This window comes from Stegodyphus dumicola, chromosome 3, assembly GCF_044657685.1.
Source record: "Stegodyphus dumicola isolate Sdum_Otavi_A_Nest chromosome 3, ASM4465768v1".
Lineage (NCBI taxonomy): Eukaryota > Metazoa > Arthropoda > Arachnida > Araneae > Eresidae > Stegodyphus > Stegodyphus dumicola.
Genome location: NC_140770.1, coordinates 111,070,076 through 111,086,243, shown reverse-complemented (window position 1 = coordinate 111,086,243; position 16,168 = coordinate 111,070,076). Strand labels below are relative to the sequence as shown.

At 32.4% G+C, this 16,168-nt stretch overlaps 1 protein-coding gene across 4 annotated transcripts in view; it reads right to left on the bottom strand.

Moving 5' to 3' along the window:
• Positions 1 to 16,168, bottom strand: part of nonC (serine/threonine-protein kinase Smg1) — a 219,019-nt gene that overhangs the window by 104,261 nt on the left and 98,590 nt on the right. For all 4 annotated transcript variants that reach the window (XM_085813193.1, XM_085813192.1, XM_085813194.1 and 1 more), the window contains 5 exons: positions 14,544 to 14,738; positions 14,335 to 14,473; positions 14,038 to 14,211; positions 9,646 to 9,961; positions 226 to 337 (listed from right to left, as the gene is read on the bottom strand). In XM_085813193.1, the coding sequence (XP_085669319.1) occupies positions 226 to 337; positions 9,646 to 9,961; positions 14,038 to 14,211; positions 14,335 to 14,473; positions 14,544 to 14,738 (936 nt within the window). The remainder of the gene's footprint in view (positions 1 to 225; positions 338 to 9,645; positions 9,962 to 14,037; positions 14,212 to 14,334; positions 14,474 to 14,543; positions 14,739 to 16,168) is intronic.

Here is a 16,168-nt window from a genome sequence, read left to right as displayed (position 1 = left end):
ATATATGTCAGGTCACATAAATAAATGGTATGGTAATATAACATAACAGCAGAAAAATTTTTGAAAATATTCTGCTATAGGCCTTTCTTACATCAAAAATACAATATTCCTAGTTCGTAATAATTAAATTTTAAAAATTAATTTACATCTTGCATACCATTAACCATAAAAATTAAATTAATTATAAAATTTTATAAATATAAGCTGAGTGTCAAAAATACTTACAGGCTTAACATAGACATTATGCTTTTCTTTAACTATTTCCTTCTTTTCCTCTTTGCTTAAATATGTATTATTCATGACTTTACAGATTTCTTTCTCTAAATTTGAGAACCGCCTAAAATTTACAAAAATTAATTTCAATTAGCAAATCACAAAAATATTTTCTTTTACCTATCAACACAAGAGTTAAAAAAATTCCCTGTAATGACTGGTTATACTTAATTTAACAAACATTTTATATAAATTCTGATTTATATAAAAATTCAGATATTTATCTTATAAGATATTCAAAGGGAAATAATCTACATTCTACACCTTTTTTAAATAAATATTATTCCATATAATTGCCTAACATACTACTCATATTTAGAGCACATATATGAACCTTACCTCTAAAAATATGTATACCAGGACAAATTAGCTAGAAGCAAATAATGATAGTACTTGTGTATTAGCTCATACATGCAGATACACCACCGAAAATACTACCTTTCGCTCTGATTCCTGCCATAATCTGGCAAATCTAAAAGTTCTTCTGGAAAAAAGTGTTGCCCCCTTCTTTTCTACTACTTCCCCCTTTGCTTTGGGTTCTCTTTTTATTTTATATTGTGTCAAAACCAATACAACAAGCAATTTTCTCCAGTATGTCATTTTTTTGGGAAGGGAATTTCCTTTTTTCAATGGAAAATTCTAACAATATACGAGGGTAAGTTGAAAAATAAGTTTCCCCTGTCGACTGTGGTCAGAGTTGTGTATGAAAATCAAAAAATAGAATGAGACATTAAAGATATGTTTATTTTTCCACATAGGTACCTTTATTTTTCCACATAGGTACCAAGTACATTGAGATATTTGTCATATCGCTTGATAAGCTTCAAAAAGCCCTCCAGGAAAAAATCAGGGCTTTGCATATGGAAGAAGCGTTGAACGGCTTGTTTCACTTCAGTATTGCTTCCAAAGCGCCTTTCCCCGAGATTTTTCTTCAAAGCCGGAAACAGATGGAAGTTGCTTGCTGCGAGATCAGAACTGTATGGCGGATGGTGTAGGCGCTCCCAACCAAGAGTTGCAATATGGTTTTGCATTGCCGTCGCCAAATGTGGTCTGGCATTGTCATCCAACAGCAGAACGCCAGATGTGAGAAGGCCAGGCCGCTTTTTCCGAATCGCCTCTTTCAATTACGACAGGGTGTCACAGTAGCGGTATAGCATTGATAGTTCCAACCCCCAAAAAGTCCAGCAACAAAACTCCTTGGGCGTCCCAGAAAACTGTGAGGAGCACTTTACCTGCAGAGGGAGTAGTCTTGAACTTCTTTCGGACAGGTGACGGATGTTTCCACTCCATAGATGCAGCCTTCGATTCTGGCGTGAAATGGTGGACCCACATTTCATCCCGTCACAATCTGAAACAGAAAGTCATTGCCATCTTCATGATAACGCACGAGATGTTCCAGGCTGACCCCATGTGTTGTTCCTTGTGTGTCGAGGTCAATTGTCGGGGCACCCATCGTGCTGACACTTTTCTGTATCGAAGAATGTCGTGGATGATGTTTTGAGCTCGCTTATGTGAGATTCCAAGTTCTTCCGCTACTTCATCCATGGTCATACGCCGGTTCGCTCTAATCATGCCATCACCTTCCTGATATTTGCATCTGTAGTGGCCGTGCGCGTCCGTCCAGCTCTCGGTATGTCCTCCACTTGCTGACGTCCATCACTGAATGTGTGACACCATCTCCGCACCATTTGCTTCGACTTCCCACCTGGCCCATAGACTTCCACGAGGCGGTTATGAATTTCTGTTCCTGATACTCTACGTGCCCATTCATAGCAGATAACCGCTCTCACTTCCTCCTTTGACCACGAATTCAAAACGCACCTTCTCTCCATACCTACCGGGGTTCAAATGAGAGGCTGGTCTCTGCTTTGCGCAGGCACTGCAACAGCGCTATCTGCTTGATTTGCAGCGACCTATGGTGTATCGGTGACTTGCGCGTTTTCCTGCTGTGTCGCCTTTCGCCCATAGCCATTTAACGCTTCTTCCATATGCAAAGCGTGAATTTTTCTTGGAGGACTTTTTGAAGCTTATCAAGCGATATGACAAATGTCTCAACGTACTCGTACGAGAATAATAAAATGTCATATCTTTAATGTCTCATTCTATTTTTTGACTTTCATACACAACTCTGACCACAGTCGACAGAGGAAACTTATTTTTCAACTTACCCTCGTATATTCATCTTATATTGATTTTTACTGCATTACATCATGCATTTACTACATTTACCCAGAAATGAAGCAGAAGCAATCCAATACTTCCAAGTACGTAGTATTTAGCCAAAAAATTATATTTATTATAATTAATTTTACTGCATTACATCATGCATTTACTACATTTACCCAGAAATGAAGCAGAAGCAATCCAATACTTCCAAGTATTTAGCCAAAGAATTATATTTATTATAATTCTCATGTTAAAAAACTAACTTGGTGAAAAGAGGTCAGATGGAAATGTAATGTCAATAAAATGTTACTAACTGTTAACAAAATGTTTGAACGAGAACTTGGAAACTTGAGAGTTCTTACTTGGCAGAATCAAATTGAGGAGAATAAAGCCCCGTTCACAAGAGCAGATTTGACCGGTAGTGAAAACCAGTTCTTCTAACGTGTCCCGTTCACATGGGACAAGCATTAACTGCCTCGCCGAATTGGAGGTAGAACTTGGTTGAATGTTCCTTACCTCTCGGGAGCAGAGCAAATGGGGAGATTTTTCGTACTATACTGCGTGGTTGACTTAATTTTAGTTACTGCTCGCTGGACTGTCAGCGAAACAATCGCGCTGATAGATGTCTGGGAATGTGATAGCATGCCCCCCAAAATTAGATAGAACTGTACAAGATACAGAAATTAATAGACAAATACAGACAAGGTTACCTGATGCTAGGTATTCCAGAAATATTGTTCAAATTAAAACTAAAGTTAAGACAAGTGCATATCGGCTTCAACGCAACAAGGGTCTCGGTACCTTTTGAATGTTTTTTTTTTTTTTTTTTTTTTTTTTTAAATTTAAGCATTTTCATCTACTTTTTATGAATATTATTAAATGGTTTCGTGAGACAAAATAATTTTAAGCTGAAAAAAACGTTTTTGCTAGTATTTTTTTTTATTAAAATTTTTGAAGAAAACTTTTACAATTAAAATGTCTTTCTTCTCCTACAATTTTCAATGTCTTCCCCCCAGTTTTTTATTGTATTTATTAGAGTGCTCTTAATAACTTCAAGGAATGATTTTGCAAATAATGAATTAGTTTCTGAGGGGGAAAAAATACACTTTTATCTAAAATCTTTAAAACAAATATGATCTGTGTCACATTTTCATTTCAAATAATTTTTCCTTTCAGTATTTTGCAAAACCCATCCTTGTTTCTATAAATTATATAATTTTAAGTAAGCAGTAAAAATAATAAAAAATTTAGTCCATACCTGTATATGTTTTAGGACTTTAAGCAAAAGGATTTATTGAAAAAAATGCAAAAGGTTTCTCAGTTTGCATTTGCAGTTTAAAGAATACAAATTGTCTAAATAGACATTTAATCATTTCAAATCTTTAAAATTTTATTATTGAATTTCAATACACACGTATGTATATAAATCAAACCTAGTGTTATTTATTCAATTGATAAATATAAACATAAATTACAAACCTTTTTTTAAAACCTTACACAACAGAAAAATTGCAAAAACTCATAAAAGGCAAGACGAATTTTTCTTTACCTGTTTTTGTTTTGTAAAACACGTTCAAAACAATTTTAATACACTAATTAATTATAATATTGTTGCGTTCGTACAGGTTTGTAATAAATTGATAATAGTTTGTAAATGATTGTCATTGCACTCAAATCCGATGATAGCTTAATTAAGTTTATTTTATCAATGTAAACACTTCAAAGTTCTGAAATTTTCCACAGAAATACTCGTACAGGTGTTTAGAATATCCCTAAATATAATCAGTAGTTATGCTTCAATCTAATAAGAATGTTAAACACAATGGAATGCAAAACGCATCTTAAGAGAATGTTAACTCAGAAATATTGCCAATCTCGTGCTGAACTAACAACTGGCAACAATAACAACTTATATAGCATAAATAATGTCATAAAAATAGTGTGGTATAATGAGATTATTACTTTTATTGATGCCCGAGAAGAACCAATATTTCCCACTCTGCTTCACTGCATATCTTTCAAAAAAAGAAAATCATCCAATTAATTTCCTTTATCATTTTTTTAAATGCGAAAAGTTTGTTTTATAAGCTGTGAAAATGACGGAAGTTTGTAACAGATATATTTTTAGATATGAAATTTTTAAACTAATGGGCGTCAAAAAGTCTAAAAATATGAACGATTTTCAAAAATTCTCCCAAAATATTTTTTTTAAAAATTACGCTAAAAATTTCATTTATTTTTTTTTCCCTCCACAGTGTGTTATGGTGCAAACTGTAATATTCTGAGATTCTCAGTTTGTTAATATTTGTAGAAAGTCGTTTCAACTTTAAATTTGAAAAAAAAATCTAATCCTCTAAAAATCAAAAGCATGACACCACATCCACAAGCAGTGTATGTACAAAGTTTGAGTTCTATATCTTATCGGTGAGCAGTTTAAAAATCCATGACCATCTTTTAACCATAGCAACAAGCACCAAGAGTGAACTAAATAACAGCTTAAGCATATATTTTTCAGGAACCATTACGAAATTTCAGGTACCAGTTGCGAAAGTACAGATTACAAAATTAACAATAAACAGCGTTAAGAATGTGTAAACAGTATTAGAAGTCTGCCAATTCGGAGACGTGATTGTTCACAGAGGCTTAGGTGTAAAGGGGAAGGAAGACGGTGGTCTTCTGAACGGGTCCTAAAGACGAAACTCTTTCATGTCTCCTTTTTCTCCCCTTGCTAACGGCAGCTGTGCGAAGGAGCGTTCCATATGAACGGGGCTTATGTCTATGACTGCCAAACAATATCAAATCAAAAAAACTTATTTAATCAATCAACTGTCCATTGCCAAAAAAGCAGCAACTGTTTTAGATTATTGGTGCTGGCAGATACCTGTTATCAGCCAAGTACCAGTCACTTTTCCTTTTCTTTTTTAAAGTTCACAATAAATAAACACAGTAATACAAGACTAATGCAGAACTGACTGTCTCATCTAGTTGCTGAAATTTTCAGAGTAGGTAACTGATGATATCTCAGACTGCCACAAGGCTATGTCTTACCATGCATTTTTTGTTTATTCTGACAAATGGCAAAATTTTCTATTAAAAAAAAAAAAAGAGAGACTATTTACAAATTTGATATACATTAGTTTACTCCTTGTTTTAAACTGTTACATTTATATATACAGAGAGAGAGATGAGCACCTAAGAAAAGATCTGTGCACTCCCCTTTTTTAATTATGTATATTATATGTACTAAATATCATTGAATATATTTATCACTGATATTCCTTCCAGTAGAAATGTGTCTGTCAAAATTCCACTATCAGTCTTCAAATATCTGTCGAAATAATCTTTTTACATGTTCTTTAGAACATAGTGATGCCTTTAAGAATCTCTTCAGCCAATACGAATTTACAATCATATGAATTCTCTTTGAAATTTGAAAAACAGAAAAAACTACAGAAAATTTAATTTAGAATGTGCAGAGGAAAGTTAATCTAGAATGCACAGTAGAACAGGCTCAATGCTTCGCCTAAATTACTTACTTGTATCCTGTCTGTGAGCAATTATCACAGTGGTGCTTTCAAGTTTAAAAATAAAGATAAGGAAATATTTCATAAAACATTAATAATGTCGATACATAATAATTTGAATCAAATGCTGTAACGAATAGTAGAACATTCTGATGCACCATTATCTGACAATTAAAGAAAATTATCACCATAACCTGAATTGATTTCCTATCTGAGTTATGTATCTTATCTTCTGAACCACAGTGAGAAAAAGACTTCATCAATGATAACAAATTTGCACTTATTTTACAAACAATCTTAGCTTAAAAACTGGTACAAGCTTACACAATCTCATTCCTTCTCTGGCATTAGCAATTAAGGTACTTATCTTGTAATCCTTTATTGCCTCAGCAGATGCTCAAAAAGAATAATACAAGCATTTCCAACAGAAATATGCAGATCTTCTGACTGTCTTCAGTCACTTTGACTGTCTAATTGACAGTCCTAAAAAGATTCAGTTACTATATCAATAATAGCCTTTGCTAACATTCAACAGATTGATATTCTTTTAACCACCACAACATTTATGAAACAATTCAAGCAACAGGAATCTGTGGTAGTTTTTATAAATTTGGAGCATTAGTTCCAAAGGTTTAACATGGAACCTTCTTGAGTGAAAATGATGAAAGAGCAGGCTGTGCTCATGCAAAACCAATGAAAACATTAGACAAGGAAATTCAATATGATTTCATACAAAACAAAAACAGAGCTACCAGCACCATCTATTGGCAACAAATATCAAATGATTTCTTTAAAAGCTGAGGGTAAAGTCAAATTGGATATCATATCATTAACTAAAACTGAAAGACTTTCATGAATGTGAAATGCCTCTAGAAAATCTAGTTCACCAATTAAGGTACTTAATTCTAAAAGATGCTCTTTGAATCATCTTGGTTACTGAAAAGTGGAAAATATGATTTTCTGACCGAAAGTGTTGGGAAACAAAATATTTATATGTTTCTTTATTTCTAACATATGTTTAGCTTTCCTTAGTGAGAAGTTTTAAGGCTCTTTTAATTTGGCCAATGCACAATCCCGTTCAAATTTTTCTTCACTTATCTAAACATAACGATATACCATAAAATATTCAAACAAAGTAATCCCATTTTTGCAAGGAATATGTGAAAGAGACGCATAATTAGCATTCTCCAATCAAAACTGCTAAATTGGTTTCTTATATGGAAATCAAGGCCTTATGTCATCTGGTGGTGAATCACTTTACAAAAAGTGAATCGCTGCAATACAGCATTTCATTTCAGTGTGTAGGAACTCCAAAAGGCTCATTGCAGCTCTGAAGTACCATTCCTGGTAGTCTTTAACAGGATGTCTACTCCTCAGCAGTGAAGTTCAGAGCTTGTAGCTATAGCTAGAACTATTGTATCATGGCAACTGCATACAGAAGAGGTTTAATGAAAAAACGTCTTTACGCTAGACAGCCTAGGGTATATGCTTCACTGTCGTCACAGCAAAATGAGATAGTTTTAACTGGTGCAAAGAACATCAGAATCATTTTAAATTACATCCTATGGAAAAAATTATTTCGGTTTACAAATATTTTGGATTAGCGGTCACCAACCAGTGGTCCATGAAAAACTTTTGATGGTCCACAGAAAAATTGGGACATTATTTATATTTTTAAGAAGGTTCAGTTAAAAAATTACAAGTAACAAAACCTGTTATGGAATATGGATTATACTTTGTTTAATGTTTAGCTCCTACTTTTAGAGAAATTCCTTCTGAATTTAATGACTTTTTAGCTACTTTTTCAGGTGTATGTAGCGACATTTGAAAATGAGACCTGGCACCCATTATCAATTATCCATTATCCAACTGCTGTTATCAATAACAGCGTGAAATGGAATTCTCTTTCCTTTTGAATTACAAACATATGCTGTTGTAGTCAATAATAACACAGTTTTTCTCTGTGACAATAGGCAACTTGATAGATATGAGAACCATCTGCATTCTTGTTTATAAATGCATCACTGGAAGTTTCCATTTTTGTTTTGTCTAACTGTTGATCAATGGTGCCATTGCTGAGTAAGCAATGATTATTATGTTCACAATAATTAAAAACTGGCGGTGTAACACTTTCAGTTAATTGATATTGATTTGTGTTTGTTGGTTTGTTCTTGCTTTTCGTGAAGTTCCTTTTCAGTGATATGGAAATATGAAGCTTGCTGTACAAGATGGTAAAATTTTTGTACTTTTCATATAATTTTTCAATGTGAACAAAATATGTGTATCAGTGAGATGTTAATAGTGTTTTAATTGTTACTCATAATCAGGGGTGTTAGCCTGAATTTCCATAAAGGCATGCTGCTGAACACCAAATGTTTTGAAAATTATATCAACAAATGAAAATTAGAATTACATGTATTGGAAAGTTTTTTTTTTTTTTTTCATATTAATATGTTTTTAATATCTGATTAAGATTTTTTTTAACTCATATTAGTGGTCCATCAAATATAAAATTATATATGTAGGGGGTACGTGAAGTTCTAAGGGTTGATGACCGCTGTTTTGACAAAGTAGCTTCAGAAACAAATCAGGTTCAAAGGTTTCACTGCAATCAAGTTTGAAGGATAATAAAAATAATTCTGATAGTCTTACTGTATGTCATTAGCAATCACATAACATGATACATCAACAATATTTGCATTTCCGTGTAGTAAATTCTAAACATCAACAAAAAGTTTCCTTCGGTACAGTAACTTATTTACTTCAGTGTTCAGTGACAGCTCTTCAGCACTGAAAAAAACTTTTCCAACCTTTAGCACCAAATATCTGATTTAGGCTCAGCAGTAAAAAAGCTCCCCCCCCCCATTTATCACAATCACTGAAAAAAGAGGAAAGAATTTAAAAGAACAAAGTGTGTGGGACGGAGGGTATTCAGCGGCACTCAGTTGTTAAGAATCAAAACACTACCTAGATTCCCCCCCCCGATCAGAAGTATAATATTGTCTTTCATCCTACGTAATATCAATAATAACTGAAATATCCTTTTTTAATTCCCTCCAATTAAAAAATGAAAAACGATTTTTTTCTCCACCTAAGCTATTTTTGAAGATGCAAGAGAAAAAAAATTCCTAAACTTCAACAAATTATATATATATAGTAATGTTCTTTTAGGCACTGATTTCACATATGTCTTTAAATTTCTTTAATCCCAATATTTTAAATTTGTCAAAACTGAGAATTTTTTCACTGACTACTAGTTTAAAATAAGCAATTTTTTTTTAAATTATTACTATCAAATACATATTCAGAGAACTTTCCACAGATTAGAGTGCTATAAAACATTTGCATTTAAATAAAGTACTTTTTGAGTAGCAAGCAACTCTGAGCAGCTGCATACATATATCATACATTTTTTAATGGTTTAGAACTGGCAAAATACTTCATTTTGATGAAAATATTTTATGTTACTATCATCTTCTATCCAAATTTCATAAAACTTGACTACTATGCAGCCATACCTTTTCTTTATTTTTATATTTTTTATAAAATGGGCCTTATCTGAAAATAAAGTGATAGCAAAAAAAGAAAAAAATACATGCAGAAAGGGAGGAGTGGAAAAGGAACACTTTTTACAAGAAATTCAAAGTGAATGTGCATATGAGTGCAAGACAATGAAAAATACCTGTTAACTTCGCTTTGATGCATATTCAATGTCCCTAACCACAATTCATCCCATAATAAAGTTATTCTATGAAGTTCATGGATCAGATTTTTAGCTTCTGAAATGGTTCGCTCATCTTGGCTGCCAAGAGTTTCGACAAGAGCATGAAAACAATTCTGCATTACAGCAGTTTTCTGTCGGTCTTCCTCAGAATCTTCATCATCTGATAACATGACAACTGGCTGCTGCAATTCATCTCTATCAGAGACTTGACTACCATCTGCTTGTGATGTAGGATTGTCTTCAATACTGTCAGAAAAATATGCACCAAATAAACCTGAAAAGTACAAAAAATTCAATAAATAACTGCATTTAAATAAAGAGGCAAAACTTCAAAATATTACATGTTAGAGTTTAAGACATGCAAGATTTTTTTTTTTTTTTTTTTTTTTTTAAGGTAATTACAAACTTTATTTCCTTTAATAATATCCTAAAAATGTGTTTTCTTGAAGTACAAAGTCACGCAAAATAAGGTAGTTTTATGGAAATATTTTCATAATAGTAAAATACTCATTATGATTTTATTAAATAACAAAATTCACATCATTACTCTTAAAATTAACAGAAATATTCAAAGAAAATGTAAATATACAAAACAAATATATGAATTTGTTGATTTTAGAGTACCCAAATTAGACTTTCACCAGATTTAGGGAGAAATTACAGAACTTGCTAATTTTTGCAATTAATGATTCTATACTGATTAATCAACACACATTATTAACATGGTCTAATTAGACTGAATTACTAATATTCCACGAGTTTTGGATATAAAAGTATGGAATAGTTATATTTATCTTATTAAAGTATAATGAACAATTTAATAATCAGACATTTTTTTCTATGGAGATGATGAAACTTAGATTTTGCACCCACAGAGCTGAAAATCTTTAAATTTCCACTTTTTTAAGAAGCTTTAAAACATAAAGCATACATTTAAGATTATTTAAGGAAAATAAAACAGGTAATCATCTTTTTCAAATATCCTGCATATACAAAGTGCAGTAAATTTTAGAACCAAATTTTTCAATCAGGTTTTAAGGGTGCTCCTCTGAAATATACCCAATGGTAAAGTGCCATCCTAATAAGCATAGTGGTTAGCAATGCTGGCTGCCATACAGATGGGCCCAGGTTCAAATCCTGGAGAAGGAAATGCAGAGTGTTTGTGTGTCATAGAGGCATTTAAAATATTAGCAAGCTGAAAGTTTATCAAGTGACTGGTAGTAAGGAAGAGAGGTGGGAGACCTTCAAACCCTCCACAATATTCTCAATCAAAATTGGGATACAGCTGCAGAGTCAAACAAAACTATATCTGTACTACCAATGATGAAATTCTGGTGTCCTACCCACCTGTAACTGAATCGGATTTTTTCCCCAGTTTTTTTAGTAGATATCAGCCATTATGGATTCAAATACTTAAAGTAATAAGGAAATGACTAAAATGATGGACAATTTCAAATTTGTTCTAGAGAAATAATCTTCATAAACTGGTGGGACTCTCAGTGTACTCCAAATGAACCCAGGCATCCTTATTACTGCCGAGACATTTAGCATATCAAAACTCATTTGGGAATGCACAGACAATGTATGGCATCGGCTAACGGTTTAACATAAAATAACAGCAACCCACTTTCATTATTATGAAAGTTAAAATAAATGACAATATATAAATTGAAAGCAAATTTTATGTCATGAGTAAAATAAAAGAAATGCTATCCTCTTTTTTTTTTTTACAGATAATAGTAAGAGAGAGTGGGAAAAGAACGCAAACGATATAAGGTTGAATATTTAAAATATCACTTTATTCTATTACCAGGATAACACTTTACCTATAAGCCCTCTACGCAATAAAATTTTAAAACAATCACATAGATATTTTGCTTTTGCTAAGAATTGTTTCAGAAAACATGCTCTGTAGCATTTATTATTATCTTGTTTATGATTAAAATTCAAAATATTGTAATAATAAGTCACCAAATTCACTTTGTAATATGACAGTGGAAAATAATGTTTAATTTTAATGGTATTTCTTAAATAAATTATAATATATTATTATTTTAATGGAATTTATCAACGTTAAAATATTTTTTTAAAAAAACAAGTCACTGAAAACTTCACAAATCTCCAAATTAAAAATGTTGCACAGAAATTTATCTTAAATTCATCGAAATAATAAGTCACCTAATTCAGAACTGTTTAATAAAAGAATTCATATCTGCAAAAAAGAAAAGTTGTTTCTCTCTATAAGGGGAAAAATGAAAAAATTTCAAAATGCTTATGTTTCATTTCTTGCACAGAAACTCAAGTATTGCACTGTTTATATTAGAAACAGGAATAAATTCAAACAATATCCATGAAATACATATTTGTCAGTGAATCTCTAAGAATATTCTCCCAAAATGTGGATTCACCCTCAAAATGGCTGTCATAAAAACTGACAGAAATTTTAGATGAATAAAATTAAGGACCTTCTACCAATTTTGGCTGAAATTAAGGACTCTTAAGGACAATTAATCATTTTAGGTTCATGGAAATCTAATTTGATCACTTCATAAATAACAAAAATCTCATAATTATATTTATATAATTAATATAAAATTATCATATAAATAATTAATGTAAAATTATTGTGTAACTAATATAAAATTGTGTGTATGATAAAATAACATTAATTTTAAAATTATGCATAACATTTAAAATTTATAATAATTTTTATATAAATAGTACTCCATTAATTACAGAAATAATAAAACATTTAAGTGGAAAAAATCAGAAAATAGCTCAGCTGGATTTGAACTGACAATCTGTTGATTCATGGAAAGTTTAAACTCTTTGGCACATGTACCAAGCGATGAAGCTAGTTAAATCTAGTACAAAAATAGAAAAATCAATAATAATAAGAAGAAATGTAATCAAATGCAAATGGACAATAAATTAAGTTATTCTTGTTTGTCAGACTTCTCATAACATAAGAACATAGTAATGTCCTTAAACAGGAAAAAATATTCTTACAACATTCTATCAAATGAGGGCCCACCAGTGACTAAGCGGTAAAAGTCGCTGAATAGCAAGGTCGAATCCTGGTGAAGAGGCTGGCTGCATAGATTTTTAATGGTTTTCCCCCATGTATAATGTGCACAAAAGCCAATTTTCCTCAGAAAGTTTTGCACAATGGTATCCCTTCCCTTACACAGATAACACCCTCATGAGCATTTCCATAATTAAACAAACAGAAACTAATGCTAACAAATGAGATAAAAAAATAAATAAATTACAATATCAAATTACTTGTATTAAAGTGAAGTACAAATTATTTGTATTTTTCTACATATAAAGAAATCAATTGAAATTCTGATCTAAAAGAAATATTGTATCATAACTTAAGTTTATTATAATAACAGAAACTCCAAATAATTTTTCATACGTTACTCAGTAGCTAAATGCTGAGAGTAGCCATCACAACTTTTCAGACATGCGATTTCTACATACTATTTCATTGGCTATTGCCAAGTACATCTTCGGTAATAATGTATCCCATCATGCACAATGATCATGACTCCCAGCTCAAGTGCTGCAGATATGTATCTGACGGAGCAGAGATACACTTCCCTATGTAGATGAATTTTTGCAGATGTGCAGGAATACTTTTTCGGAGGCAGGCTTTACACAAATTTCTAATATTATTTGCATAAGAGTGCCACTAGCAAACAAAATCAAAGAAACTTTCTTTCAGGAGTTTCATGAAGACTATGGTGCAGACTTTGATCTGCACAGAGAAATTTTTCATGAAGGTGTAAATTCTCTAATCTACAAAAAAATGGGGGGGGGAGAGAATTTAACTTTGGAAAAGGAAAGACAGCAACTTCTGAAAAGAGTCTGTCGAGCTTGGCAAGAAATGGCTTGATGAGGTAATTTTATTCCTTTGTCACACAATGCAGTTATAAAGCTTTTGATTGCAAACAAAGATTAACTTTTATTAAGCACATCCTTATTTGCCAGATCTGATACTTATCTGTAAGATTCCAGAAGATGTCAACCATATCATGACAATGAAGGCATCAAAAGGGATAAGTGTAAGTAAAACGCTTGCAATGATAAACTTTCTTCAAATATATTTTCCTTTTTATTGTTCAATCTTAAGACTGTGTAGGTAGAATGTGAGTGCATATATATGCACACATGTATAACAGCAAAACTGCCAAAATATTATAGCTGTATGATACCTAACATTCGCAGGACTTAAAGTTATTTTTAGCTTCAGTAATTTGTAACTTCAATACAACAAAAAAAAAATCGCCAATGTACGAGAAGAAAGTAATGTCCAAGATATATTTTTCTGCATAAAATAATTACCAGCAGCTTCTTCTTGAAGTTGCGGTCCAACTTTCAGTGTCAGAGAACCAACAACAGCTGGGAAAACAATCAAATGTGGAGCAGCTTGTGCTACTCTGCATAACAGATCAGAAATGCTTTGCCTAACATAAGGTTCCGGATGATTCAAACGTGAGAAAAGCTGTGGAATTATTCCTGTAACATAAAAAATGTACTTTTTTAAAAATCTTTAAAATAAGATAACTTGTTAAAACATAATTAAATAGTCACACTAAAAACTTTATGACTAAAAATACTGAAAGAAAAAAGTAAATATACCTCTCCAAGGAGCTGTGGGTGTTTCTGCTAAACCATCTTCCAAAACATCTCTCAATTCAGATGCATGTTTCACAACTAATCTCAGTAAACGAAGTGTTGCTGTTACATTATCATCATCAGACTTTTCTTCATTTGGACTCTAAAAGTATACATTCTATGAGACTATATTCAGAACTATAACCTTAAAAGTTTTAATGAAAAAATAATACCTTTCCATTCAACTGCAAATACTGCAAGTAAGACATAGCAGCTAAACGATAGTATGAATAAGCTCGAGTCACAAGGCCTTTCCAAATATCTATTATGTTCTCAATAACTGTTTCACTATCTTCAACTTTCAAAAGAAATGGGCAAGTTGTTAAAATCTGCCATCTTATTTCTTCAGCACCATTTTCAGTATAATCCTGAAGGTAGGGGGGAATTAAAGGGGAGAATATTAGCATATATTTATTTACACATTACATATATTTCAATATGAAATTTTTCTCATAAGAAATCTGATTTCATTACAAAAGGTAACTACTTCCCTTGATAAACAATTACCAGATATATTAGCAATTTTACAAACTAAATAGGAAAGTATAATGAAACCCTCCAGTCAGCAAAACGTTTTAATGATCTTAGAGTACAAAAAATTGATAAAATACAAAATTAAATGTACAGTAATTGATAAAACAATTCCTCATCTAAAAGAATTTGAGGTACTGCAATTACAGATTCATCTGTGTTATCAGATTTATTGGAATAAGGTTTAAGTAAATTAAGAACATTCATAACGATATTCTTCTTAGTAGAAACAAATAACTAGATGAACCCAATGCACACAAAAAATTGGCAATTTCTTCTTGAGGAGATGCTCCATAATAACCACTAATTTTCTTTGGTCTGGAACACAATACTTAAGTATTTTGCTTGGAAAGAGGTTTGACTTATTGTTATTTGCAAGTTTTTCACATATGCTGAATATAGAACCCTTTTGATTTATCACACAGTGACTGACATATGTACTGTCACTTAAGCTTCTTTTTCTTATTTAATTTTTCCCTTCTTAACAGCATTTACACTTTCATAATTTCTAAAATACAATAACTATCAATGAACAGAAATATAGCCTTTTGTGGACTGCCTTCTACTGCAGCCAGTATAAAATTTAGACTGATCGCAAATATAGGATCATATTAGTGTGTTTGATATATCTACAAGTCAATGTGTTTATAATAGAATGTTTATTCAATTCATAAACTTATAAGGCATTTCTCCCCACTTCTTGCCGTGTCTTCGCACTGTGGTGGTCTGCACGCTGGGCGCGTATTCCAAAGGTCCGCGGTTTGATTCCCACGAAGGCGCTGTTAATTTTTCATCTTGTCTGCTTCCAAAAATACCTAATATCATTACAGTGGCACCCGAACTAAAAAGGATGTTGGATGATGATTCTCCTCACCCAGGGTTTGGCGATTGGGTCCCCTAAAAAAACCCAGTCGCCCTTTAAAAGGGGGAGTATATAAGGCATTTCTGCCTTTTTAGTGAGCCTTCGTGGTGTAGTGGTCTGCATGCTCAGCGCATAAGTAAGAGGTCCATGGTGCGATTCCCAGTGAAAGCATTGCTAATTTTTCATCTTGCCTGCTTCCAAAAAATACCTAATGTCTCTACAGTGGCGCCCGAACTAAAAGGGTGGTGGATGATGATTTCTCTCCACCCAGGATTTGGCGATTGGGTCCTCTAAAAACCCCAGTCGCCTTTTAAAGTGGGAGTATATAAGGTATTTCTCCCACCTTCTTGGCATGCCTTCATAGTGTGGTGGTCTGCATGCTGGGCATGTATTCCAGATGTCCGC